General features: G+C 32.3%; 2 protein-coding genes across 6 annotated transcripts; both read left to right on the forward strand.

Moving 5' to 3' along the window:
• Positions 1-19,164, forward strand: LOC120091046 (vacuolar cation/proton exchanger 3-like). Of its 3 annotated transcripts, XM_039048849.2 has the most exons (12): positions 1-511; positions 634-701; positions 852-880; positions 3,133-3,329; positions 12,914-13,126; positions 13,199-13,327; positions 14,610-14,726; positions 15,536-15,589; positions 15,747-15,863; positions 16,843-16,924; positions 17,031-17,106; positions 19,087-19,164. In XM_039048849.2, exons 1-11 carry the CDS (start codon positions 254-256, stop codon positions 17,072-17,074), a joined length of 1,308 nt encoding a protein of 435 aa, XP_038904777.1. In that variant the 5' UTR covers positions 1-253; the 3' UTR covers positions 17,075-17,106; positions 19,087-19,164. The 3 variants fall into 3 exon arrangements, with proteins under 3 accessions (XP_038904777.1, XP_038904775.1, XP_038904774.1); XM_039048847.2 differs by lacking the exon at positions 19,087-19,164 and having other exon boundaries at positions 17,031-17,267; XM_039048846.2 differs by lacking the exons at positions 16,843-16,924; positions 19,087-19,164 and having other exon boundaries at positions 17,031-17,267.
• Positions 19,095-27,321, forward strand: LOC120091047 (putative envelope ADP,ATP carrier protein, chloroplastic). 3 transcript variants are annotated; one of them, XR_016524482.1, is made up of 12 exons: positions 19,095-19,230; positions 19,330-19,696; positions 20,027-20,083; positions 20,518-20,580; positions 20,770-20,826; positions 20,908-20,991; positions 21,244-21,312; positions 21,413-21,525; positions 21,609-21,778; positions 22,531-22,609; positions 23,885-24,056; positions 26,943-27,321. XR_016524482.1 is itself a non-coding variant. In XM_039048851.2 (11 exons), the coding sequence occupies exons 1-11, from the start codon at positions 19,193-19,195 to the stop codon at positions 27,055-27,057; spliced, it is 1,212 nt and encodes a 403-aa protein (XP_038904779.1). In that variant the 5' UTR covers positions 19,095-19,192; the 3' UTR covers positions 27,058-27,321. The 3 variants fall into 3 exon arrangements, 1 of the variants encoding a protein (XP_038904779.1); XM_039048851.2 differs by lacking the exon at positions 23,885-24,056; XR_016524483.1 differs by lacking the exon at positions 19,095-19,230 and having other exon boundaries at positions 19,237-19,696.
• The last annotated feature ends 49 nt before the right edge of the window (positions 27,322-27,370 follow it).

Below are 27,370 nucleotides of genomic sequence, written 5' to 3' on the forward strand. Positions count from 1 at the left end.
AGAAGTTTACACGTTTCTCCAACAAAATAACAATAACAATAATTGTTGTTATTATTATCAGCATCAATCATCATTATTATAATAATTGAAAAAAAGAAGAAAAAACAAAATAAATAAAAGGAAAATGAATGGTAAACGATTCCCATCATATATATATATATATATATATATATATATATAAAGGAAAAAGAAAAAGAAAAAGAAAAACAGAAGGGTTCCATTTCACAGAGCTTGATTGGGTTGGTGTGTGTTGATGGATTTTGAACCAGGAACGTCGATCTTGCAAAACGGCGCCGTCAAGGGCTCGCTAAGGCACGCTCGGACGGCTCATAACATGTCGTCGTCGTCGCTGCGTAAAAAGTCCGATTTGACCCTCGTCCCCAAGGTACGATTCGGTTGCCTCAGGCAGTTGCTTGTAAATCTTCAGGAGGTCATTTTTGGAACAAGGATTTGGATTCTTTTTCCGGCGGTGCCGTTGGCTGTTTTGGCTGACTCGTTCGGCTTCCCGAGAGTAAGTGCCATATCTTCAAATTATTTTTAAGATGTTCAAAATTCATAGCATCAATGTTTTAATTTATTGTAAATTATTTAGAAAGCGAAAATGATTGGTTATGTGATTGCTTGAAATTACAGCCGTGGGTTTTCGTTCTAAGCTTACTGGGCCTTGCTCCACTTGCTGAACGCCTCAGCTTTCTCACCGAGTAAGCCTGAAAGTCTCCTTTTTTTTTTTTTTTTTTTTTTTTTTTTACCCTTAAAAAAATAAAAATAAAAATAAAAATAAATGTGAAATCAATCAAATCAATATTAAAAGTTAATTAATTTTCACGTACATGGATAATATATTATTGCAGACAAATCTCATACTTCACCGGCCATACAGGTAATTTTCCTCCTTAATCATAGCCCCTGGGATTAGCTATTAATTGTTAAGTTCTTTCCTTAAAAAAAAAAATGCAATTAAGCTTTTCAAGTTGTATTAATTTGGATCAGATTTGAAAAATAAAAAATAAAAAATAAACCCATTTTATCCAGATTTCTTATCATAATTTGCATATTTTTTAGATATAGTCCTTAAATTATTAGCCAAATTACAAAAATAAAGACAACTTTTTAAAGTTATTTTTTTTTTTTAGTTTTTATAATTTGACTTGATTTTTTAAATCATTAATAAAAAGTAGATAGCGGAACAAGAAATTTGGAGATAAAATAGTGTTCATAGGCTTAATTTTAAAAAACAAAAATAAAGAAACAAAATGATACCAAATCGAATTCTACAATTTTTTTTTTTTAGGTAAAATTAATGAGTTTATGACGAATTTTACATTTTTTGGGGGTTAAAATTTATTATTGCAACACTTATGTTAGTTAAGTGTCAAAATTGATTAAATTAATTTGAAAATGGATGTTTTTCTTTTGCTCTCTCTTTTTTAATGATCTTTTTCTATTTTCTCTCTCTTTTCTGAAATATTTTAATTTTTATGATTATGGTTACTAAAAGGCTCTTTGGTAGGCAATCTGAAAATAAAATTTTGAAAACAAAAAATTCAAAGAAAACGTAGTTGTATTTCATGTTTTCAGATATACATTTGGTAGCAGATTGAGAAATTAAATTTCAATTTAATACTTTTTCAAAATGTATTTGAAAATATATTTAGCTACTCACTACATACTAGATTGAATATAAACCACTACTAATTAATTTATGAACTTTTTTATGTTAAAATTTTTGTATAATTATTATTTTATAACATCATATTATAATAATATATTACATATTATAATTTAACAAAAAATAATTGAATCTATAACATGAAATAATATATTTGTTATTGATTTTATCATTTTTAATATAATTATGGGTTTTAAAATCTTAAATTCAAAATATGAATAGAATGAAACATAAAAAATAAATAAAAAAAGGTTTTATTTCCAAGAGTTTTCAAAAACAGAATTTAGACGACTAACCAAATATAAATTCACTCAAATCAATAAATCTCAAAACATAAAATAGAATTTGAGTTACCTACTAAAGAGACCTTAACTTACTCTAATTAATCTCATTTTACTCGATAAAAAAGTTCAATTAAAGTTACTTTTGTCATTCTGTCAAATCAGTTAACTCTAATTATTAAATTTCATTTTCGTTAGTAAAAATAATAATCACGTTGGCATCTGAACATTGTGCCACACGTGATAACAAACCCTATTAAAGTACAATTAAGAACCCTAAAAAAATCACCAAATTATTTAACTTTATAGTCTATTTAGTTTACTTTTATCGTTTATCATTATTTTAATTTTGTCGTTTTCGCTCGATCAGGATTAAAGAATATACCACAGATGGATATATGATTGTAACTCACATTTAAATTAATTTATTTAGCTCCCTCACTAATTATTTGATTTTTAATTTTTTATTTCTAAAATTCAATTTATTGATTTACTTGTTTTATTGCATATCTTTGGGATATTTTCAAAACTCAAGAAAATTTTTAAAAATTTAAATGTAGTTTTTAACAACTTGTTTTTTTTAGAACTTTACTAAAAATCCGAAATGTTTTTAAGTAAAGATTAAAGTCATAGGGTTGGAAAATTGTAAGGAAAAAAAAACCCTAAATAACTAGTTATCGAAAGAAATCCTACTTCTTAGTTCTTATCAATTATATAAAATAATAGGTTAAATTTTAATTAAAATACTTTTTTCATGAAATTCAAATATTCTATTGTTAATTTAAACACAAAATATCATATTAAATTTATATATAATAATGTAAATATAAGTAAGATCACCCAATTTTGAAAATTTTAATACTATCGTTCAACTAAAGTTATTTCATTCCATACAATAGAAGGATTTTGTTTAAACAAAGTTAATTGGATGTGGTTTAAAATTTTAGAGTAATTATATCCAAAGGTAAAATTGTTGAAAATATTTTCAAGTATAATAAAATATCACTGTCTATATGTGATAGATCACGATAGACATCTATCATTGATACTGATAGATGTTAATAGACCGATCATAGTCTATCACGTCTATCACTGTTAGGCAGTAACATTTTACTATATTTGTATATAAATTATTTCATTTATTTTTATTTGAAATAACGTCTATTATTAAATTGTTATTAGTTGGTGGGTTGCTAAATGCGACATGTGGCAATGCCACGGAGCTAATCGTAGCAGTATTTGCACTAAGCAAGGATAAGATTAAGTTGGTGAAGTATTCTCTTTTGGGATCCGTTCTCTCAAACCTCCTTCTTGTTCTTGGAACCTCACTCTTCTTTGGTGGCATCGTCAATCTTAAGAAAGAACAAACCTACGACGGAGTAAGTTCATATCTTAATCTTTCCCCCAAAACAGAAAATAATCTTATGTTAATTCATCAATTGCGATTTAATAAGTATATCACTAATTAAAAGTATATTCTAATTAACGGTGATATCTACATGAATCATAATTAATTGTCCACTTAAGCATGTCCAACTAAATATAATGTATCATCAATTAAAAGGTTAGATATTTGATTTTTTCACACCACATTTGTTTTGACATCGACTAATATGTTAGATATTTGATTTTTTCATACTACATTTGTTTTGAAATTATTGATGTCAAATTATTGACAAAAATAGTAAAAAGGAAAAAAAAAACCAATTATAAACATTGATTTTTATCAGCATCTACCAGTGAAAAACTTTTATCATTTTTTATCATTGATAAATACATATTAAAATTTTACTATTTTAAATAAATAATTTCCTTATTTTTTTATTTTTGGAAATATCCCTTTTGAATAAAACATATAAATCATTTGTTACGCAAAATTTCTTCAACGACAGCAATTTCTAAAATGATAATTTAACTTTTATCTTAAATAATGAGAATGTCTAGTCGCCATTACTTGTTAATAAGAATGTCATATTTGTCATTATCTTTTTAAAAAACAACATATTTGCAAGTTTTTTTTCTTTTAATATAATAAGTTGCTGAATTGAACATGGCAATTTAAAAAAATATATACAAAATTGACCTTTAACTTAAGATAATACTAATAATATATCGATTTGATATCGATTAACAGTATCGCCAATTAAACTAATACATTGATCCATTACCATTTAATACTACATCACTAATTAAAAGTATATACTAATTAACTATTATATTTTTACGTAGCATTGCTGACGTGGCTTCTATCTATATACCGATTAACTATATATATATTGGATGACATATTCCACTATATTGACAATTTATTTTTTATTACATTACTTTCATATTTTATATTTATATTTATCATATTAGAAATATAGGTATGTTGGACAACAATTTGGTTTTTAAAATTTAAGCCAATAAATATTTTTTTTACTGAAAATTTTTCATAGATAGAAAAAATGTCAAACTATTTATAAAAATAATAATAATAAAAAAACAGGTAGACTTGTATCAGTGTCTATAACATAGTATCAACGATTGGCTTCTATCAGTTTCTATCACTTATAGATACTGATATATTTCTATCAGCCTCTCTTTTCCACTAGTCGTAATCCAAGTGGGACTTTGTTTGAGGGTGAGACAACGACTTTCTGCCGCTTCATCTCTTTCTTTCATTCTTTTGAAGAAATCTCCCTTTAGAATGAAAGCTCATCTGGTCTCCTTTGGTTGAGATATATAGAGATCTATATATTGATCGTATTTTCGCTCGTATCTTTGCTCATGAGTTTCATACGTCGATAGTACATTAATTTGGTTGTAAATTGGCTCCAATATTCTTTCCATGTTGGATTGGGTAGGAGATAAGGAACCTTCGTCTCTTTCATAATGAATATCTGGAATCGATCTATCAAAATTCACAGACGTTCTCATTGACCTAGATCTGGGAATAGATTTAGAAGTGTTGCTAATTGGCTATGTCTCGGAAGAAATGCTTGGCCTACTACTCATAATTTCTTGAATTATGGGATATCTTGGTTCTGAATAGAACTAAACTTCAACATCCCCATTATGGTGCTCAGTGATCGTAGCATCCTCACTTTGCTTTGTAACAAGAGTATTTGCTCATAGAATTCTCCAAACTGGATTTTGCGTGAGTTCACTCCATTGTAGAAGCTTTGGGACAGTCATAGAGGATTTATCTATATTGACTTCCATAAGCATGGTGCTTCCCTTAGGAGATATTCCTAAAGCTCTCGGTAATACATTTGTATACATTAGTTTAAAGTAAATACGATAGAAACCGGAAAATGGCAGGGATCCGTCTTTTAACTTGAGGCCTTGAGAATGGACATCGAGACTAAGGGCATCTCGGAGATTTGTGTCTTGAAGAGAAATGGTAAATCCCGGTTTGCATGTGAAGTAACCCGGACCTCTTTCAAGGTTTGATTGGACGATTCCTAGAATAGAATGTGAGAATCGAAGATGTCGTTTATCTCTGAGGGCAAGATAGACTGGAACGTCTAATCTTTCTCTGAATATAGGTTTAAGGGCAACTTGAACACATCTAATGTGTAGATATTTGAATCTATCTATAGCTTGCTCTATAGATTCTCTTGGAAGAAGGCTGATTTTGGTAAATTCATCCTTCATTGCGAGATTTTTCTCGGTAATGACAATGACGTCAGTTTGAGAGAAATTGAAGTTGTTGATCTTGTAAATCAATCTTGGATCCAGCTTAGGAATGGTCCAATTTTTGAGGTGGTCTTCAACCTTAGCAATTTCTGCTTCGGTTGTATTGTATTTTTGAATGATACTTAGCGGATCATCAATAGTTTGAGGTTCTTTTGATTGTGAGGAAGAGGTAGTATTATCGAGAATCATCTGGGAGCGAGAGATTTTAGAGAGTATTTTAGATAACATGGCGGGAGAGAGAGCAAACTTTGGGAGTTTTGAAGAAATCTGTCAAAACTTTCTTCAAAAGTGTGACAAAAGTAATGATATTAAGCTAACATTAAAACAAATTAGAATCTTCAATCGATCGATCTTTAATCTTTGTAAGACTTAAACAAATACATCACATTTTGTGGTAATTTGTATTCTGCCATCAAGTTTAACCACGCCTTCTTTCGGATAGAATACAAATTAATCACTAAATATGATATACCTTCTAGCCTTTCAAGGATAAGAGAGACTTCTGATTCAAATTTCTTGGAATGTTAGTTTAAGATCATGACTAAAAGTTATACCTTTGAAGACAATCTTAACTTTCATGCTTCATTTCCCCCAGGGATCTAGAGAGAGAGACTACTCCATAGAGAGAGAAATAGAAGAAAAGTTGAGCTTCAAGGCTCTGAAACCATTAAGGGTCGAGATCGAGTGCTACTTATAGAATTGTTATTAGGCCTTTTGCCTACTAACAATTCCGATAAGATTTTGACACGCGTCCCAACAAATAAAGGTTACATGATTGAAAAATTCCAAATGTGGCTGACATGACAGGACCCCTGACTGGTAAAATATCTTTTGAAATTTTTTGTTAGAATTTCCAACTAGGACCATACGGAACATACTAAGTGGTGGGAAAAATTTGATTACTCCCACCTATAAGCGTCAAAGTTGAAAGATTGGTTCATAGTCAACATTCATCTACAGGATCTATCTCGCCGGGAAGATGAACAATTTATTTTGATAAAAAATTCAATTATGAGTTCTCTAGTTGGAGCAGGATCACATGCTGATTTTACTTCAGTCCTCAATACAGTCGTCAGGAAATTAGCAGACTATGATGAAACTCAAGAAGATGCAAATTCTTTTGCATCTGTAAATAATGAAGTCAAATACGACGAAAATTACTACGACCCCTTCGTCGATTACGACATCAATGACCCGTTTTTAGACTCACAGCTAAATTAGTCTAAAAATGGTTACTCAAATTATTATTTAAATTTAAATTTATGTAAATTATTCAAATCGCTTTTGTACATAGGTGTGAAATCAGTCTGAAATTATCATCGTTGTGTATAAAGTCTTACATTTGAGACAGAGATGATGGAGATAGTATGTTCCTGGATTGGACTAACCAACCATCGACCACAACGGTTAGCTGAAGATTGGAAAGCTCGGACAAATCACTCTATGAGAAATGACTATAATATCCCATTAACTCATAAGGATTATGTTGGGCAGTCAAAGTAAGCGGGGTAGCCGAAGAAGTAAGACCCTGGATCATAGTTCCAAAAGAGTTGATACGGTAGATATATGTAATAGTCGTTCCAATCCAGGCCATTCAAGAGAAAATGGGTGACATCATCAATAGTTATCACTTGAAGATCTTATCAGGCGTGCTTGAAGATATTGCAAACATATCCCATCTATCTATATTGCTTTTTTGTTTGTATTATTACTTTACTATTTGTATTATTGCTTTAAGATAAGATAAGGTCAAGTGGGGTCCTGCCCCACCGACAAAATCTTATCGTAATCTTTTCTTTTCAAAAAGAAAGATTCCAAAAGATATTTTGTCAGTTAGAGGTCCTGTCCTATCATTGTCATATCCGAGAAAAATCTCGCAATGAAGGATGAGTTTACCAAAATCAGCCTTCTTCCAAGAGAATCTATAGAGCAAGCTATAGATAGATTCAAATATCTACACGTCAGATGTGTTCAAGTTGCCCTTAAACCTCTATTCAGAGAAGGATTAGATGTTCTAGTCTATCTTGCCCTCAGAGATAAACGGCATCTTCGATTCTCACACTCTATTCTAGGAATCGTCCAATCAAACCTTGAAAGAGGTTCAGTTTACTTCACATGCAAACTGGGATTTACTATTTCTCTTCAAGACGCAAATCGCCGAGATGCCCTTAGTCTTGATGTCCATTCTTAAGGCCTCAAGTTAAAAGACGTATCCCTGCCGTTTTCCGTCTACTATCGTATTTACTTCAAACTAATGCATACAAATGTATCGCCAAGAGCTTTAGGAATATCTCCTAAGGAAAGCACCATGCTTATGGAAGTCAATATAGAGAAATCCTCTATGACTTTTCTAAAGCTCTACAATGAAGTGAACTCACGCAAAATCTAGTTTGGAGAATTCTCGGAGCAAATACTCCTGTTACAAAGTAAAGTGAGGATGCTACGATCACTGAGCGCCATAATGGGGATGTTGAAGTTCAGTTCTATTCAGAACCAAGATATCCCAGAATTCAAGAAATTATGAGTAGTAGGCCAAGCATTTCTTCCGAGACACGGCCAACTAACAACACTTCCAGATCTATTCCCAGATCTAGGTCAATGAGAATGTCCGTGGATTTTGATAGATCGACTCCAGATATTTATTATGAAAGAGACAAAGGTTCCTTATCTCCTACCCAATCCGACATGGAAAGAAGATCGGAGCCAATTTACAACCAAATTAATGTACTATCGACGTATGAAACTCATGAGCAAAGATACGAGCGAAAGTATAGTCAATATATAGATCTCTATATATCTCAACCAAAGGAGACCAGAGGAGCTTTCATTCTAAAGGGAGATTTCTTCAAAAGAATGAAAGAAATAGATGAAGCGGCAGAACGTCGCTGTCTCACCCTCAAACAAAGTTCCACTTGGAGTACGACTAGTGGAAAAGAGATAGCTGCAGATTATCCTCCTAAGGAAGAATCCTATTTTCCTCACTCGGTAATCCCAGCCATCAAGATGGTATCCTCTTCGTATAAAACCATCGATGAAGAAAAGGTCTCGAAGGTTGGAGTACGAGAAATTAAAAACATCCAGCATCAACTGAAGTATTCAAACAAGATGTTTACAACCCTCTCTCAGACAATTGAGAAAATAAAGGATCAAAAAGCTGCCCCAAGTATGAGCCTTAAGGGCATACCAAAGATTGATCCAAACCGACCAATCTTCCAACCAAATACCGTTTCCATTGAAGACCTGAAAGAAAATCTAGAGGAACTTCTAGCTGAGATTAATAAGAAATTATCGGTATTCAAGATTGACAAAGGAGAAGCAGATTCTTCAAATAAGACTAAAGTCTCCAAAGCTGTTAATATGATAAGAGAGTCCAAAGATACTTCTACATCTTATACAAAAATCCTTCCCGTGGTCTCTTATAGCACGGAAATGAAGAATCATTATGCAAAGTCCTCTCCTTCAGATCTAGGATGGGATGATTTTCGTCCATATCAAAAGACCTATGATGGAACCTCTGTTATAAGTTGGAATATTGACAGATGTTCTGATCAACAAATGATGAATATTTTTCAACAAATGCTTCTAGCTGCTGTCGCATATAGCACTAGAAAGACTTTCTTAAGCACAACTCACATTCTGGTTTCAGGATTCACAGGAAATCTGAGGAGCTGGTGGCATAATGAACTTTCTAAACAAGAAAGGCAGACTACCTAACCACCACAAAAACGGTTATGGTAAAATAAGAAGGAAATCTAGGAGTAGGAATAGCCCAAATGGAGATAATGCAAAATGAACCAGATATGGTTAACTCATCAGTATACACTGCAATTAAGCATTTTGTAGGACGAACGGTTATCTACAGTAGTCAAGCCACTGAAACACTTCTCAAGATGCGCTGCAGGAAGATGAGTGATTTCAAATGGTATAAAGACGTTTTTATGGCATGTCTTTACAACCTTACATCTTGTGGAGACGAAATCTGGAAACGAAAGTTTGTAGAAGGATTATCTCCTTATATTGCTGAAATTTTTTATCAGAAGATGTCTGAAATCTTCAAAGGAAATCAAATCAACTGGAATTCTCTCACTTACGAAGACATTACCAGTAACATTCAAGCCTTATGCTTAAGTCTTTGTAAAGACAACAAGAATAATCAAAGAATCATAAAAAATGCAAATTATTGAAAGGAACTAGGGACTTTCTGTAAACAACACGGTGTTGAACAAAATCTACCGCCTTCAAAGAAAAAGAAGAAATTTTCAAAGAAACCTTACAGCAAAGGACGAAGAGCAAAAGACGAGGGAAAACCTCGAAAGAGGAAATACTACAATAGAAACAAGAAGTATTCCAAGAAGAAAGGAACCACTTGTTTTCGATGCAATAAACAGGGACACTATGCTAACAAATGCCCCTTGATAAAGAAGATCAACAATCTAGAGATTGACAACGACCTAAAATAATCTCTTCTCTTTGCCATCCGATCTAAAGATGAAACCTCTATTTCAGAAGAATTATCTTCCGAGTGAATAATCAATGAAGTTATTGGAGATTCCTCCTTTGAAGGATACTCTTCCGATTCCTCTCAATTTTCAGAATAAGTTGTCCCTTGCACGGGATGTATCAATGTTCTAACAAGAGGTCAGGAACACTTACTTAATCTGATAGAAGAGCTCTCCGATGAAATATCTCAGAAAACGGTCCTCATAAAACTCCAGGAGTCTCTAGAAGGACAAAGTTCGAAGCCTCAAGTCTTGGAACCAATTGAATATTCCTTTCAGGAAATACTCAATCGGGTCAATAATGAATCATTCCAAGAACCCGCAAAAGCTTCTGACCTCCACATGGAAGTTAAGAAACTCAAAAGGGAAGTTGCAATCAATAAGCAACAACTATCAATTCTGGAAAATGCATTCAGTAATTTACAACAGCAGTTCGCAAACGTAATTCCTCCAGGAGAAACTTCAGGAGTTCAAAATTATGATATAGAAGGAATCAACTATATCAGTAAAGTCTACAATAAAAAATGGTTATCTAAGGTCACTATTAAGATCGAGGATTTCAAGTTCAAAGCAGTTGCCTTATTGGATTATGGAGCAGACCAAAACGTCATCCAAGAAGGATTAATACCATTAAGGTATTTTTAAAAAACAATGGAAGTTTTGAGAGGAGCCAACAACGAGAAACTTCAAATCAATTATAAATTTCCAAAAGTGCATATTCGCAAAGGAGATGTGTGTTTCGTCAACACCTTTCTTTTAGTCAAAGACTTATCAGAGGAAGTTATCTTGGGAACACCCTTCCTTACTCAATTATACCATTTTCATGTTTTTTAGAAAGGATTATCATCTCAGAAATTTGGAAAAGTAATGACTTCTGAGTTCTATCATCCGATAACTCTTAAGTACATTTCAAATATTGAAGAAGAAATCCAGCAGTTTATCAATAGGATTTCTAAGAAAAAAAGCAAATCAAGTTCCTTCAAGATGACATTCAAAACAAGAAGGTTGCTGACCAAATTTCCACAAAGGCCAGACCCATTCAAATGTCAAAAGACCTGATCAAAATCTGCAAAGCAGAAATTGATGAGCTCCTCCGAAAAGGGCTTATTAGCCCATCAAAAAGCCCATGGTCATGTGCGGCCTTCTACGTCAATAATCAAGCCGAGAAGGAACGAGGAGTTCCAAGATTGGTAATCAACTATGAGCCCCTTAACAAGGCTCTCAAATGGATTAGGTATCCAATTCCTAATCGACAAGATTTATTAAAAAGAATAACCTCAACCAAGGTTTTCTCAAAGTTCGATATGGAGTCTGGATTTTGGCAAATCCAAGTGTCTACAAAGGACAGATATAAAACAGCTTTCAACGTCCCCTTCAAGCACTTGCCAGTGTTTTTCAACATCATTAAGACAAATGGTTTTGTGGTATCTTTACCAAAGATCAAATTATTTCAAACAAAAATTAGATTTCTTGGTTATGATATTAATCAAGGAATAATCAAATCAATCTAACGATCGCTAGACTTCGTGGATAAGTTTTCATACACTATTCGAGACAAGACACAGCTCCAGCAGGTGTATTTATTGGAGACTTTATTAAAGACCTTTGTATCATCTGTCTCCCCCTTTATGACATATTGAAAAAGAATCCAAAACTATGGACGGACGAGTATACTCGAGCAGTCCAATCAATAAAAGCTTTAGCAAAAGGCATCCCATGCTTATCGCTAATGGATGAAAAGGCTTATCCAATTGTGGAAACCGATGCATCTAATATTGGTTACGGCGGCATCCTCAAGCAAGAAATTAACGGAAAAGAAATAGTAGTCCGTTATTATTCTGGAGTCTGGAACGTTACTCAAAAGAACTATTCCGCTATGAAAAAGGAGATTCTCGCAATAGTAAATTGCTTTCAAAAGTTCCAAGGAGACCTTATCAACAAAGATTTTCTGGTGAGAACAGATTCAAAGGCCAGTAAATACATCTTTGAAAAAAGATGTGAAGAATCTTGTGTCAGAGCAAATCTTTGCAAGGTGGCAGACGATCTTATCCTGCTTCGATTTCAAAATTGAGCCTATAAAAGGCACATAAAACTCTCTTGCAGACTACCTAAGCAGAGAACACCTTTCAAGCAAAAATCTTCCTAAGAAAGAAAGACATCTCCGTCATAAATTCCTAGAAGCCCATGGAACCCTTCGGCCGTCCTCGGCCACCAAGGCGGCCTCCGCCGTCGTAGAGTATCCAAGTTAGCCCTTCCAAGGCTAGTAGTTCAAAGGGCAAACAATCTGTATTTCAATCTTCTGCACCATCTCCCACGAGTGCAGTTAACTACGCCATGGACACCGACTTTGAAGTCGTGTCTAGAAGGCGTCAAGGCTGTGCCTAAAAGACACTTTCAATATAGTCAGACTCCTTATATCAGTGTCTATCACATAGCATCAATGATTATCTTCTATCAATTTTTATCACTTATGGACACTGATATGCTTCTATCAGCCTCTATAAAAAAAAAATTAAATTTTGTTATCTTGTGTAAATAATTTTTTTAATTTTTTATTTTTGAAAATCTCTCTCTTTTATCTGTAATTTTTTCCTTAATTTTTAATCTTGTACCAATATTTTAAAAATTCAAGGCAAATTTTGAAAAATAAAAAATAATTTAAAATATTTAGTTCTTTTTTCAAAATTTGACATGGAATTCAACTCAAAGATGCAAGCAGGATCGTAGTCTTTTTATTTATTTATGTATTATTATTATTATTATTATTCTAAAAATATTTATAGAGACAAGCTGAAGTGAACTCGCACATGCTGTTGTTGGCGCTTTTGTGCCACTCTCTCCCGATGTTGTTCCCTTACGCTGGAGGATCGGCTGACGTGGCCGAAGGTAGTGTGCTGCGATTGTCTAGAGCTGGTAGTATAATAATGTTGCTGGCTTATGTCGCTTACTTGATCTTTCACCTCTGGAATCATCGCCGATTATTTGAAGAAGACAAGGTGTATAACTAACCAACCAAATTCAAAATGATCGGTGATTTTTTTTTAAATTGATTTAAATGGCATTGTCAGGAACTTGACGAATACGACGACGTTGTGGAAGAAGGTCCAGTGATAGGAAAATGGAGCGCAATGGCGTGGTTGGTGGTTGTTACCCTTCTCATTGCTTTGTTGTCTGAGTACGTGGTGACTACGATTGAGGTAATTTAGGTTCGATTTGATAATCATTTAAGTTTATCGAATTATTATTATTTTAAATTTTAATTTTTAAAAATTAAATGTATTTTATCTTATATATTTATTTAACTAATAATATTTTCAAAACCAATCCAAATTTTAAAATTAAAAAAAATGTTGTTTTTAAAATAATTTACATACAAATTCGAAGGTCTTTTCCCCTAAAGTGTGAAAATCATATCGAGAAAGTAAACCAATCATTATAAAATGTGATTTTAGTTTTGTTTTTTGTTTTCAAAAATTAAACTTATAAACATTTTTCTAGTCATAAAATTTTATTTTTGATAAGTTATTCAATTTCTATTATTATTTTAAAAAGTCAAATTAACAAGTTTTGAAATCTACATATATAATATATTAAAATAAATAAAAAACATAAAACTAATAACAAAATGGTTAGAAGATGATGCGTTAAATTTTGATTTGCCACTCGAAATTGGACAATGATTGGGTGCCATTTTGCTCTCATGCCCTAATGTAGTAAAAATAATTTTTTTAAAAAAATTGACACGTGACAATTCAGACTGCACCGAAATTTCTTTTAGACAAATATTCAACTATTTCATTCTTTTTTTTAACATAGCCTCGATTTTCTTTCAGTACTAGCCTCTAAATCTTGCTAGTATTGTTTGGTTAAATATAGAAAATTAATTTATTAAAAAATATAGGAAATTAATTATGAGTTCAATCTCATATAGAAAAAACATTTTAATAATAACAACAACTACTTGTGAGGTCTAAGACCAACTAAATTAAATTTTGAATTAGACAATTACAAATATAGCAAATCGGTTTAAAATATTTATAAATACAGTATAATGCAAAAGAATTCGCAAATATAACAAGATATAAATTTTACTTTTGAAGTTCATCAATGATGGACCATATCATTAGGTAGGAGTCTATCGATGATAGATTTTACTATATTTATAATATTTGAAAAATGTTGCTATACACTTAATTATTATCTCTAAAAATACTACCCTATGTAACTACTCAATTCAAAATCTATCAAAATGAGACAAATTTAAAAATATGGAAGTTTTAAATCATGTCTGGTTCTCAAAATAAGATAAAATAAATAATGCTTAACCTGCCAACTATAGGATCAATTTGTAACTTAACCAAAGTAATACATATTTCAATTTCATGGACTAGTGAAATTATCGTATTAATTAGCATTTTATTTTTTAAAAACTATAAATTGAGATGAAGTATTTTGAAATATATTAATTACATGAATTAGGATGCATCAGAAACTTGGGGTTTATCTGTTGCGTTCCTTAGCATAATCTTGCTACCAATGATTGGAAATGCAGCCGAGCATGCAGGAGCTGTCATTTTTGCTTACAAGAACAAGTTGGTAAGCCCTTTGATATAATTTTAGGTTACAAAATACTCTCTCCCTATACTGAAATATTTAATTACTTCGAACAATTTAGCCATGAAGATCAATATATAGCAATTCATCTTGTCCCTATCATACGACTATATTGAGATTTAATAATTTTTTTTATACATTTACTTTAATAAACTGATTAGAGACTAAGTTTGTTTATAAGAGATTAATTTGTTAAGTAAATCTATAACAAAAATTGACACTTAATTTTGATTTTTTTTTACCACAATAATGATTAACTTGTTACAAATTATACGAAATATATTGTTACATGCTAAATCTTACGATTAGATTGTTACAAATTCAAAGTATATTCTTGAAATTGAAATTTATAGACAAAAGTTATATATATTTTTTGTTAAAGTATCACTTTGGTCCTTGTACTTTGAAATTTGTTCAATTTTAGTTTATATACTTCTACTAAATCTTAAATTTAGTTCCTAGAGATTATTTTTTTTTTATTGAAATTAATTAAATAATTATAATATTTTTCATGCCAATAAACACAATATGTGAACGTGTTTTCAAAATTTATAATGAAATGCTAATAAAAAATAAAAAGTAATGAAAAAATATAATCACAATAAACTGGTAACAATAACTAAAAGTTAAAATTTATTAAAAGTATACGGAGTAAAATTGAATAAATTAAAAAATATATAGAGATCAAAAATGATATTTTTTTTATTATTATTATTTTTACATAATTTCCATATTCATTTTTTTTTCTTTTTCAAAAACGATTTTTCTTACATTCTGATAGTAAATTGCAGGATATAACTTTAGGTGTTGCTTTAGGATCTGCAACTCAAATAGCAATGTTTGTGGTAAGAAATTTAATTTGTGTTCATTTTGGTAGCGTTAAATTAATATTACTATTATTTTATATCTTGGTTCTTAAATAAATTAATTGTTTTTTTCGGTGTTGTTGTTGTTGTTGTTGTTTTTTTTTTTTTTTTTTTTGAAAAAAACTTATAATTTCAGGTTCCTTTATGTGTAATTGTTGCTTGGGTTATGGGAATGAATATGGATCTTAATTTTAATATCCTCGAAACTGCCTCTCTTGCTCTTTCAATATTGGCTTCCTCATCCATTTTACAGGTATACCCTTACTGAAAAAAAAAACTCTAGATTATGTTTTTGCCTCTTTTTTTTTTTTTTTTTTTTTTTTTTTAATTTTTTAGTATAACAAATCAGGTACGTTGATTAAATCTCTAATCACAAGAGATATAGTACATATCAATTACTATTGAATTACACTCACTTTTAACTTTTATTATTTTATTACTTATTTAGTTCTTTATTTATTTTAGGTTAAAAAAACACTTATGGTCCCTAAATTTTCATGAAAGTATGGGTTTTGATTTGTAACAATTTAGTCCCTATACTTTCAACATTTTAATAATTCAGTCCCTATACTTTAGTATATAATAATTTTGTCTTCGTACTTTCAAATTTGTAACAATTTAGTCTCTAACATTAAAAAAATCATCAAAATTAGATATCAAGCTTTATTACTTTTACTATGTAGACTTTGTATTATATAAAATGTTGAGTCTCTAATTTATTTACCAGTTTATTTATGCACAAAATTTCATTAACTCTTAACACTAATTTCTATAATAGGGACTAAATTATTACACATTTTAAAGTATAAGGACTAAATTGTTACATAGTAAAGTTCAGGAACTAAATTATTACACAATTGAAAGTAAAGAGGTTAAATCATTACAAACCAAAATTCAAGGACTAAATTATTATTTTTATAAAAATTTAGAGATTAAAAATGATTTTTAACCTTTATTTTATTTTTTAATTCATAGATTTATCTTAGGGATACGATTAAAAGTTAGTGTGACATTAGATAAAAGTTTCAAATTTATATCGAATAATCAATTAACTTTTAATAATTTGAAATTGTTAGAGATTTATTTTGAAAAAAAAAATCATATCTTTAATTTATTTAAGAAAACTTTTTGGTATTTTTATCATATTCGTGGAAGTTTGTATCTTTAAGTTGGAAAAATATAGAATATATTGTTTATAATTGAACTAATTTTATAGTTCCCATTGAATATAGGATGGCACTTCTCACTATATGAAGGGATTGATTCTCCTCCTCTTCTATATTGTTATTGCAACATGTTTCTTCTTAACTAATGGTGCATTCTTCAAACCACACTCTATGATATTTGGACTTTAAAACAAAATTAATTAATTAATGTTATTGTATATTCTTTTAATTCGTAATATTTTATTATTTTGTAGATGAGGTTACTCTCAACAATTTTGGGTTGTCGAGATCCAACTAAAGTGACAATAGTAATTTTCAATATATTCCAAGGTTGGTATTTTCATAAAAATATTTTGTTTGGTCTTGGTGATTATCTCAAGTGAATGTAGTATATAGATGCATTTTGTATCTATTCTTTTTAAATAATTGTTTTGTACAAAATTTCAAGAATTTTGAACTATAATCTACTTCTTCTTAGTAGTCTTACTATATTTCATAGTAGTACTAGTTTGAACAATTTAGATTTTTTTTGGGTCCATTAAGCATCTCGACTAAAATATGAAAATTTTCTAACTTTATGATATAATAGATGGCTATCTAAACATAATTTAGTGGATAAGATACTGATTATCAATCTCAAATATGATTATTTGATCTCCACTCTTACAATTGTTAAACTATCTTTTCAATTTAGTTAGAAAACTTTATTTTAACAACGTTTGCATCATCATCTAATTTTTAAACGAAAAAAATATTCAATATATGGTGACCTTACTAACTAATGAATATAAATGCTAAAACTTGCATGTCCCAAATAATAATGAAATAGATTTGAGGAACAAATTTTGTCCTATACGATTTTATGCAATCTATATCCATTAAATTTGTCTTCATTTCATGTTCTTGAAGCGGAAAGAAAGGAAAAAGGTTTTAAAAACATGTTTTGTCCTAAAACTTTAATAGAAATCATAATTTAAGCCCATCAATTTTAGTTGGTAAGAATTAAATTTTTGTGGGTTGACGTTCATAACAATCTAATAATCCATTATATTTTGTAACTATTTAATCTCTATCATAAAAAATCAATTCTAAATTAAGTATCAACTATTATTATGTAATAGTATAGTTTTTATTATTTATAAAAAAACGATTCCTAATTAATTTATCAACCTACATGTATAAGAAATTTCATTAAATATTGTCATACTTTATATAATAACTACTAAATTGTTATAAATTGCAAAATACAATTATTCATTACTTATTAAATTTCAAAGACTAAATTATATAAATTTGAAAATATAAAGATTAAATTGTTATAATAACAATTAGAAAACTAAGACTTCGTTTGGGATTGTTGTAACTTTTAAAATAATTGCTAGTAGTTGGATTTTTAAAAAAACCAACCGTGAAAAGAAGTAAAACATTGTTTGATAAATTTCAACTTGAACTTGAAAAAATAGATTAAAATGTTTGGTAAATGAATATATTTAGTAAATAAATATAAAAACATCTTATTTGAGATATAATAACTAAAATAGACTTATAATCATTTTTTTTTATAATTTATAATTTATAAATACTCAATATGTTAAATTTTGTTTGACGTACATTAATATTTAAATATTAAAAAAATAGTTTTATTTTTAAAAGATCAATATGATATATTTTTTTAAAACAAATTGATGCACTAAACTGTAAAAAATAGAAATAGATTTGATTATGTGAAAAATAAATAAATATATATAATAAATATTCCTTTTAAAATATAAAATATAAAATTAAATATTAATTAAAAATTACCACCTGATTTTAAGAGAATTGGTGCACGTAAAATTAATGTTTTTAAAAGTAATTTTAATAAATTGGATTTAAATCTGTTTTATTATTATTTTTAAGGGGGTGTTTGGTATGTGATAAAAGTAGAGAGTTGAGTTGAGTTGGTAATTATTATCTGGAGAGTTAAATTGTCTTTATTTTGCAAAGTTGAGTTGAGTTGGTAATTATTGTCCATGTTTATTGTGCAGAGTTAAGTTGGAAAATATATTGATTTTTAAGGTTAGTTTTGAAGGAATAAAAAAAGGAGTTTTGAGGGATAAAAAAGAGTTTTAATAACCCATAGATTTTCTTTATGGGCTTAACAAACATGAATAATAAATACTCACCCAACTCAACTCAACTCAACTCATACCCATTTATCAAATACCCACTTTTTGACACCACTAACCAATGCCGAACGTAGCTCAAATTGTTATCATAAAGGTTGGAGACGAAAAATGTTGTTTAACCTAGGATAAAATTCCGAGCCAGGCCATTTTATTCGGGCCGAGAGAGAAGCAAAACTGGGCCCGATAAATATTGGGCCAAAGCCCAAGAAGTTGCAGGACCGACGTCAACGAAAATATCTGGCTGCCAAATGGGATCTCACCTGTCAGCCGTCGATTTCAGATTCAGGTATTTGCTTCCATTCCCTTGGGTTTTTGGTTGGTGGTTACTCTGGTTTTCTTGCCTATCTCCCTGCCTTGTAAGCCATTCAGACTCAGTTCCGTTCAGTACTATGCCGGAAGAAAAGAAGCCAGTAATTGTGTGGCGGAACATCGGAAAACTTGAAGCCTCTGATCATCGAGTCTTCAACACTATTGACTGTGAACCATTCTGGAATAGCAACAAGCTATTTGGCACCAGTGGTGGTAGTGGCAGTGAAGGCGATGACACTCGCTGTAAATTTGCCTGCATTACTGTTGTAGAAAAGAGAAATCGGAAGGAGTTCCTGCCGACGGCGGCTCAGTTGCTTAAGCATCCATTATCAATTCTTGCTTTGGTGCACAGAGAAGCAACGCTCTTCGCCGCTGGCGCCGTATCGGGGGCAGCCGCTAAGACCGCGACAGCTCCGCTTGAGCGAATCAAGCTTCTTATGCAGGTTATAGCCTCGCTATTTGATTCCAGCAGTTTCGTTTTTTTTAAGACAATTGAATTTGATTCTTATAGCAGAGTAGCATTTTTTTTAGCTAGGTTTTTCGGAAACAGTCTCCAATTTATTGGAAGAGTTAAATGCGGAAATCTCTTAGATAACCTAGATTCTATGGCCACTGGAATTTTAGTTTTCGGTGCTCCAGTGTGCATCTGCAAGTTCATTTTAGGAGCAATGCATATCTGGATCTCCTTACTTGTCTTAAGCATACGTTATATTAAGAGAGGTCTTGCTAATTCATTTAACTTGTGTCGTACTCTGAAATTCTCCCGTTTGCAGACTCATGGAGCAAGAATTGCGCAAGAAGAAGCTAAGAAGTCTATTGGTTTTATCGAGGTATGATAAGAACTGGAAGCACCTTAATTGGTACTTAAAACATTATATTTTTTGCGTGGATGATTCCTGGTGCTCATCAATACGCCAAGGTGTGAGCAAATTGTATGGTATGTTTTTAGTATCTTCAATATTTTTTAGCTACAAATTTTGATAGCTATTGTTGCTTAGAGATCTTAAATTTATGCATGGTTTTAGGTCGAAGGTGTGGTAAACTTAGATAAAAAGAAATTTATATACGAGATAAGACGGAAGAGAGCGGTGGAAAGGAATTTGGTTTTGAATATTTAATGTGATGTAATGAGGCCGAACATTTTGATGAGAATGTTAGTTAACTATTAATCTAACAAACTCTACGAGCTCTAGTTGTTTTGTATCAACTCTAAATCACTCTGTTATTTGTGTTCAATGATGGCTTCTGCGTGGACTAATTACAGGCAATAAGAACCATAATAAAGGTGGAAGGAGTTAAAGGACTTTGGAAAGGCAACTTTCCTCAGGTTGTTATTTTCAGTTAAATTCATATTTCTTTTATACTTTTTAATTAATTTTATTCTTTTAGTGTTTTCAGTGAGCTTTATCAGCTCTAGAACAATTATTCCTTCTGGCTTTATTAATAAGTCAAGCATAATCTTGCTTTCCTGATGTATTGCTGATTCGCTAGTTGTGGTTTCTCTTCAATGTTCCAGGTTATACGCATCATACCATATAGTGCTATCCAACTCTTTGCCTATGAAAATTATAAGGTAAAGTTTGTATTTCAAGGTGAATCTTAAATAAAATTTAAAAGTATAGTGAAACTCAATCATATATACATGAATTTATAGAACTTTTTCAGGGGAGAAGATGGTGAACTTTCTGTGATTGGAAGACTTGCTGCTGGTGCTTGTGCTGGCATGACATCCACCTTCGTAAGCATGCCATATCTAATTTGTTAATTGTTTGTTTTCTAAATTTTAATTTTCAAGGCTGCAATTTATCTTTCTATGTTATGACGTTAGCCTAGTGAAGTATGTAATTTTCATACTCCTCTTCTTCAATTGAATATCTTCCTTGAAGATTTTCGGAAAAAAGAAGAGAGGGTTCAGATATAATGACTTTTCAAGTTTGGCTTCCTGACTGACCTTTCTTGTGTGCATGATTGACCATTGTTATCTTTATAGATGACATATCCATTAGATGTTTTGAGGTTACGCATGGCAGTTGACCCTGGGTTTCGAACGGCATCTGAGGTTGCTGACTTGCCCTTCTATATCTGAAAAATAGTCTATTCTATTGTGTATGGCTGAAAGATTCTTCGTAAGCAAATAATGAATAATTTTTGGTTTCTAGATTGCCTTAAGTATGCTACGAGAGGAAGGCATTACATCTTACTACAGTGGTCTTGGACCATCCCTTTTTGGCATAGCTCCTTACATTGCCGTGAACTTTTGCATTTTTGACTTGTAGGCGCTCATTGGTTCTTTCTTGTATTATATTCAATGAAAATGAATATCTTTTTCCTTAATGATATTTTTGTGTATACAAGGGTAAAAAAATCTTTGCCTGAGGAAGCTCAAAGGAGAACTGAAACATCTATATTCACAGCCTTGCTTTCGGCTTCCCTAGCAACACTCATGTGCTATCCTTTGGACACTGTGAGAAGACAGATGCAAATGAAGGGTACACCTTACAAGACAGTTTTCGATGCTTTTGCAGGTAATTGTATTAGTTGTTATAAGTTTGAAGTAAATTTATAAACTATGAAGGGTGGCAATGATATTTATTAGGAATTTAGGAGTGAAATCAGGGGAGGTTTGGAAACTAAAACGCTCTGTCATACAAAATTTATGTGTGTGGCCTTGGTCAACGTCCAAAGTGTATTCTGTTCTCATTGCCGATGAATTGCGTTCATGGTTTCCATATAACAGATGTTCTTATATTTTGACTAAGGGGCTGTTTGGGGGCCCAATATGAGATGGTATATCCCCACATCTTATATCATCTCAGTGTTTGGAGGTCCATTATCCTATCTCACCGATTTTAATTGTTTGTGGACCCATTTTCGGAACGTGTTTGTATTTCACTGTCATTTTCCTTCCGTGTATCGTATATCATCTCAATGCTTGAACATGTTCGATTATATTCGATTAGAACCTTCCAAACATCAGAACTCATCACATCTTATATCATCCCAGCGTCCCAAACAGCCCTAAGAAACCACTTTTATCTATTGGCAGTATGCGGAATATTCTATTAGAAGCCTACTTATGGTAGTATAGATGGAAGCCAGATTTGTTTTGTTACAGTACGGGGATTAAATTTAATTGAGGAATTTGGCATTTTTGTTCGTTTATGTAATTGTAGTTTAACCCCAGCAATAAAAAAAAAATCAAGCAAAAGGAGGAGAAAAAGTTTGCAGAGGTGTAGTTTAGGAATCATTATCTCAATTGAATTGATGTTTGATGCAGGTATATGGGCTGGTGATGGATTTATTGGATTCTACAGGGGTTTACTGCCCAACTTCTTGAAGAATTTACCTAGCAGCAGGTTTATTTCATATCCTTACAACCATTTTTTAAAGAAATATCTCTCTCTCTCTCTATATATATATATATGGTGCTGATTCATGCGTTGGTTTATATTTGAAAAACTTGCCATTATTTCAATTATTTCAAGAATGTAAAACGGACTTCGATTTTTTTCTTGAATGTACAAAATTGTTGTCTTTGTTTAAGAGTAGTTTGCCGTAAATATACAGGGTATAATCCATTCTATTTTCCAGGATCAGTTCCTATTCATAGGATTTTGGGTTGCTTAGAGCATGTTTGGTAGGCAATCAGAAAATAGAATTTTGAAAATAAGGAATTTAAATAAAACAGAATTGTATTTCATATTTTAAATATGTGTTTGGTAATAGATTCAGAAATTAGATTTCAATTTAATAATTTTTCATAATGTATTTGAAAATATATATAGCCACTCACTTTATGAACTTTTTTTATGTTAATTTTTTGTATAATTATTATTGTTGAAAATAAGGGGCTTTGTTGATAGTTTATAGCCCCAAGAGTATTTTATTCTACTCTAGGTTTATTTCTTTTTTTATTTTAGGATTTGCTAGAGCCTATAAATATGACTTCAATTGTAACTTTCATTCTGGGTTAAAAATAATAAAAGAGACTCTCTATCGTAGTTTTTTCTCCTTATTCTAGGGTTTTCTACGTAAACTTTGTGTTTTCTATTTTCTATCTTTTAACAATTATTTTGTAACATCATATTGTAATATGTAATATATTATATATTATAATTTAACAAAAACAATTGAGTCTATAACATAAAATGGTATATTTGTTATTGTTTTTATTATTTTTAATATAATTCTGCATTTTAAAGTCTTGAATTCAAAATCTGGATAGATTGAAAACATAAAAAAGTTGTTTTTCAGAATTTGTATGGTTTGGATCACAGAATTCGAAAACAATTTTCAAAAACAAAATGAAAATATATAAGATGAAAATATGGTAAAATGAGGTGGAGGCGGACATGCGGCCATGGACGACATGCCTTGTACAAGCATGATCGTGACATTTTCCCCCACTCAATTGGTTGATGTCCTCGTCAACCGACTCTACTCGAACTCAACAAATTGTTGAGCAGTTGCCTTGAGGTCTTCTACACGCTCCAAACGAACTTTTCTGTCTTGGAGGCTTTTCCATCTTTCCAAGAACTCTTCCAAACCTTGTCTTGGTCTTTTAACTTTGTTGCTTCTTATAGTAAATCTTTTATTGACTTCTTCTCCTGTCGTTCTCTTCGTTGTGGCAGGCAGATATGTCACCACATTACATCGCTCATTGGCATGGTCGGGGTGATAGGATTTCAATCTACTTACGTGGATGATAGGATGAATCTCCATCCACGACGATAATTGCACCCGACAAGAGGCTTTCCTAACCTTTTCGATGACTTCCACCGGTCCTCTATAGTTGCTCACAAGGTAACGTTCTCTTGGGTTTTGCAATTGAAATTGTTCTGGATGCAATCTTACTCGAACTTTGTCACTTAGTAAGAAATCTCGACGTCTGGGCTTCCTTTTCCTCCTCTTTGGAGGCAGGGACTTGTGTAAACTGTCTCACTCGACAATGTGACAATTTTCCAATACACACAAAATGTCGTGGGTAAGGTCCCTCTCTAACTAGAAGGTCGAGATCATCTTTATTCCATTCGATTTTTTGATGCCAGCATGCACAACGGTGGGCGTAGACCCTGTGATCATTAAGCATTTGGCGAGGGGTATCAGTATTACTTTGTGCTCAAGCAAAAATTTCATCCCAAACACCAAGTTAAAGTCGTCCATTTTAATGATCACGAAATCGGCAAGGTCACTCCAATCCTCCAAATTTACGATTGTTCTCTTTACCATTTCTGTAATAGGCAAGGCCGTAAAGTTTACTGCTTTCATTTTTCTTGCGCCTCTTTCCCAACAGGGATTCAACCGTTTGGCTTCTATTTCGGACATAAAATTATGGGTGACTCCGGAGTTGACCATGGTACTCTTGGGTGACCTATGGTTGACCCAAGCATCTACATACATCAATTCGCCCTTTTGGGGTTCCTTTGTTTCTCCAATATTCCTCTTTAGGGTAGCTAAGAATCCTAAGGCCCCAACTCGTGGGGTTTCATCTTCCTCTGCTTGTATGTTCTCGTTCTCTGTAAGAACAACCTTGCCTTTCGAGTTCGAGGCTAATGAGGCTTGGAAGGCATTAAAGGTTGCTCATTTTAGACACTCGCTTGTCATGTGCTGCCCCTTGCATATATAACAAAATGGGGGCCGATAAAAGTTTTGTTGATTTGGCCCTTACCACGTATTTCCAGTTTTCTGTTGGAGTGGTCTGTCATCCCCACTAGCGTCTTTGTCGTCTCCCCCATTATTTCTCGATGGGATTGAACAGTTGCTTTTACTCCCTCTAGTTGGGAATCTCGAGTGTTGCCTAATCTCTTGAGATTCGTCAGTTAAGTCAAATAGTCGTTCGGTCACTGCATATGCGGCTGGGAGATCGTATACTCTCTATTTATATAATTTTGTTTTTGCGCATGGTTTCAGACCTTCGACAAAATAGAAAACTTTGTCTTTTTTTGGGACATATCTCGTATGTCCATCATCAGTCCGGAAAATTGATTCACATAGTCCCTAATAGTGCCAGTATGTGACAATTCTCGTAGCTTACGTCTTGCCAAGATTTCAACATTTTCAGGGAAGAACTAAGAACGCAACTCCTATTTCAGTCTCTCCCACGTGTTGATGGTGCACCGATCCTCTTGTATGTCCAGGAAATGGGACCTCCACCATAACTTGGCATCCTCTACTAGATGCATCATCGCCAAAGTGATCTTTGACTCTTCAGTAGCTGTGTTCGTAGTTCTGAAATACTGCTCCATATCAAAGATAAAATTTGCATCATGAGCCCCACAAAAGGACTTAGGTTCGGGTACTTTTACCTTGTTGAATTGGACTACACCCCCAATTGGGGTCTGTTTCCCACCGCTCTCATTGTGAGGTTAACTCTTGTATTGATGTCCGCTTTCTCAGCCCGAACGACATCGAGAGTGGCTTGAAAGTCTTCAGATAACTCCGTCACCATCTAAATTATCGCCTTCTGCGAGCTGTCTAGTTCTTCGACACGTTCTTCCATAGGGGCAACGGAGCCCGACAGGCCATCTCCACGCTCGAAATTACTAGTTCTCATAGCCTTTGCTTTTAGGGTCTCAACCCTTGTTAATAATTCCTTGACGGGCATCCCGTTCAAGTGGCCAACCACCGTGTCGATTTTCTTAGCCTCGTTAGAGACTTCTTGTAACCGAGTTTCTAAGAACCGAGCGTGATTGGGGACTTCTATTAGATAGAACATTTGCTCTTCTATCTCGATCAAGCGGTCAACATGAGACTTGCCCAACTATTTTGTAGCAGACATGATCACAGTTTCTTAACTTCATGAGCCGAATTGTCTCTGATACCAACTGTCACAATCACACCATTGTAAGAGTCTCAAGGTGATTGTGCGGCACTTGTTCTCGCCCTCGAACAAGTCAGCCAATCCCAAACCGAATAGCCGATGGCACAATGGGCGTTTCTCATAACCTCCACCCCTGTTCTTGAGAGAATGTTTTAGAAAACGGGTTTTAGAGAAAAAAGGTTTTCGCAAACATTTGAAAGCATGATTTGAGCAAAGAAAGATTGTAGTAGACTAAAAAGCAATAAGCAACAACGACTTTATAGCATACCACACTGGGTATAATGACATGATGATCAGGCTTACTCCCATATAGTGCATTCTGAATAAAAAGACATGTGCCACCATTGCATATGGAAGTGGGCGAGCGGTCATACATTAAGAAAAGCACATAAAAAGTAAACTAACTAGCAAAATGAAATACATAAAGATGAAATTATGGTAAAAAGAGGTGGAGACTAACATGCGGCTATGGATAATATGCCCTGGACAAGCATGACCGTGACACCTACCAAATGGACCCTTAAATTTCCTTGCTTATTGGCTTGGCTCGAGGCCTATGATTATTGACTAGAAGTATACTTGGTTAGACTCCCAAACCTTCAATCTAACTCACAAAAAGAACGTCATAACTTCATATATTAATTTAAAATTGTGATCTCAATAAACTAATCATGTTAAATATAGCTAGGTTTCCCTTTGATTGGAACACGTCAATGGATAGAACACCAAAACCCAAATTTAATATTGAAAATAAAGATAATACAATAAACATTGAATTTAACTAACATTATAATTCTCAACCTTCTTTCTTCAATGACATTGTTTCCGTCCTTGTTCTTGGGTAACGTCCTTCCTTTCTTTTGCTGCAGCATCAAGCTTACCACATATGACTTTGTCAAGCGTCTTATTGAGACCAGTGAAAATGAGTACCGAAGAATCATCGAGGAAAATCGTGAAAAACATAACCAAAAGTTCATTGATTAAATTTTCCTGAATATTTATTCTTACCACATGGTTCTTCTCCATCTTCACCCATCATGTTTTCGTTGCGGATCGATGGAAAGACAGAACTAGAAGGTTCAGAATTAGGTATGATTTTTGTGTAGAGGTTTGCAAAATTGAAATAAATAAAGCATATTTATCTATCCAAAAAATGTAAGCTGACTTGGTGGACTTGAATTCTACCACAGACCCCATGTAAAACAATTGTGCCATAATTTAAATAGAGACATTGTATGATGTGTGTAATCTTTTTGGAACTGCATGTGGTATTGTCGGGATTTCCTTCGTGTTTGGT

The sequence above is a fragment of the Benincasa hispida genome, chromosome 11 (genome assembly GCF_027475165.1).
Source record: "Benincasa hispida cultivar pf3 chromosome 11, pf3_genome.v1.1, whole genome shotgun sequence".
In the NCBI taxonomy this organism is placed as follows: Eukaryota; Viridiplantae; Streptophyta; class Magnoliopsida; order Cucurbitales; family Cucurbitaceae; genus Benincasa; species Benincasa hispida.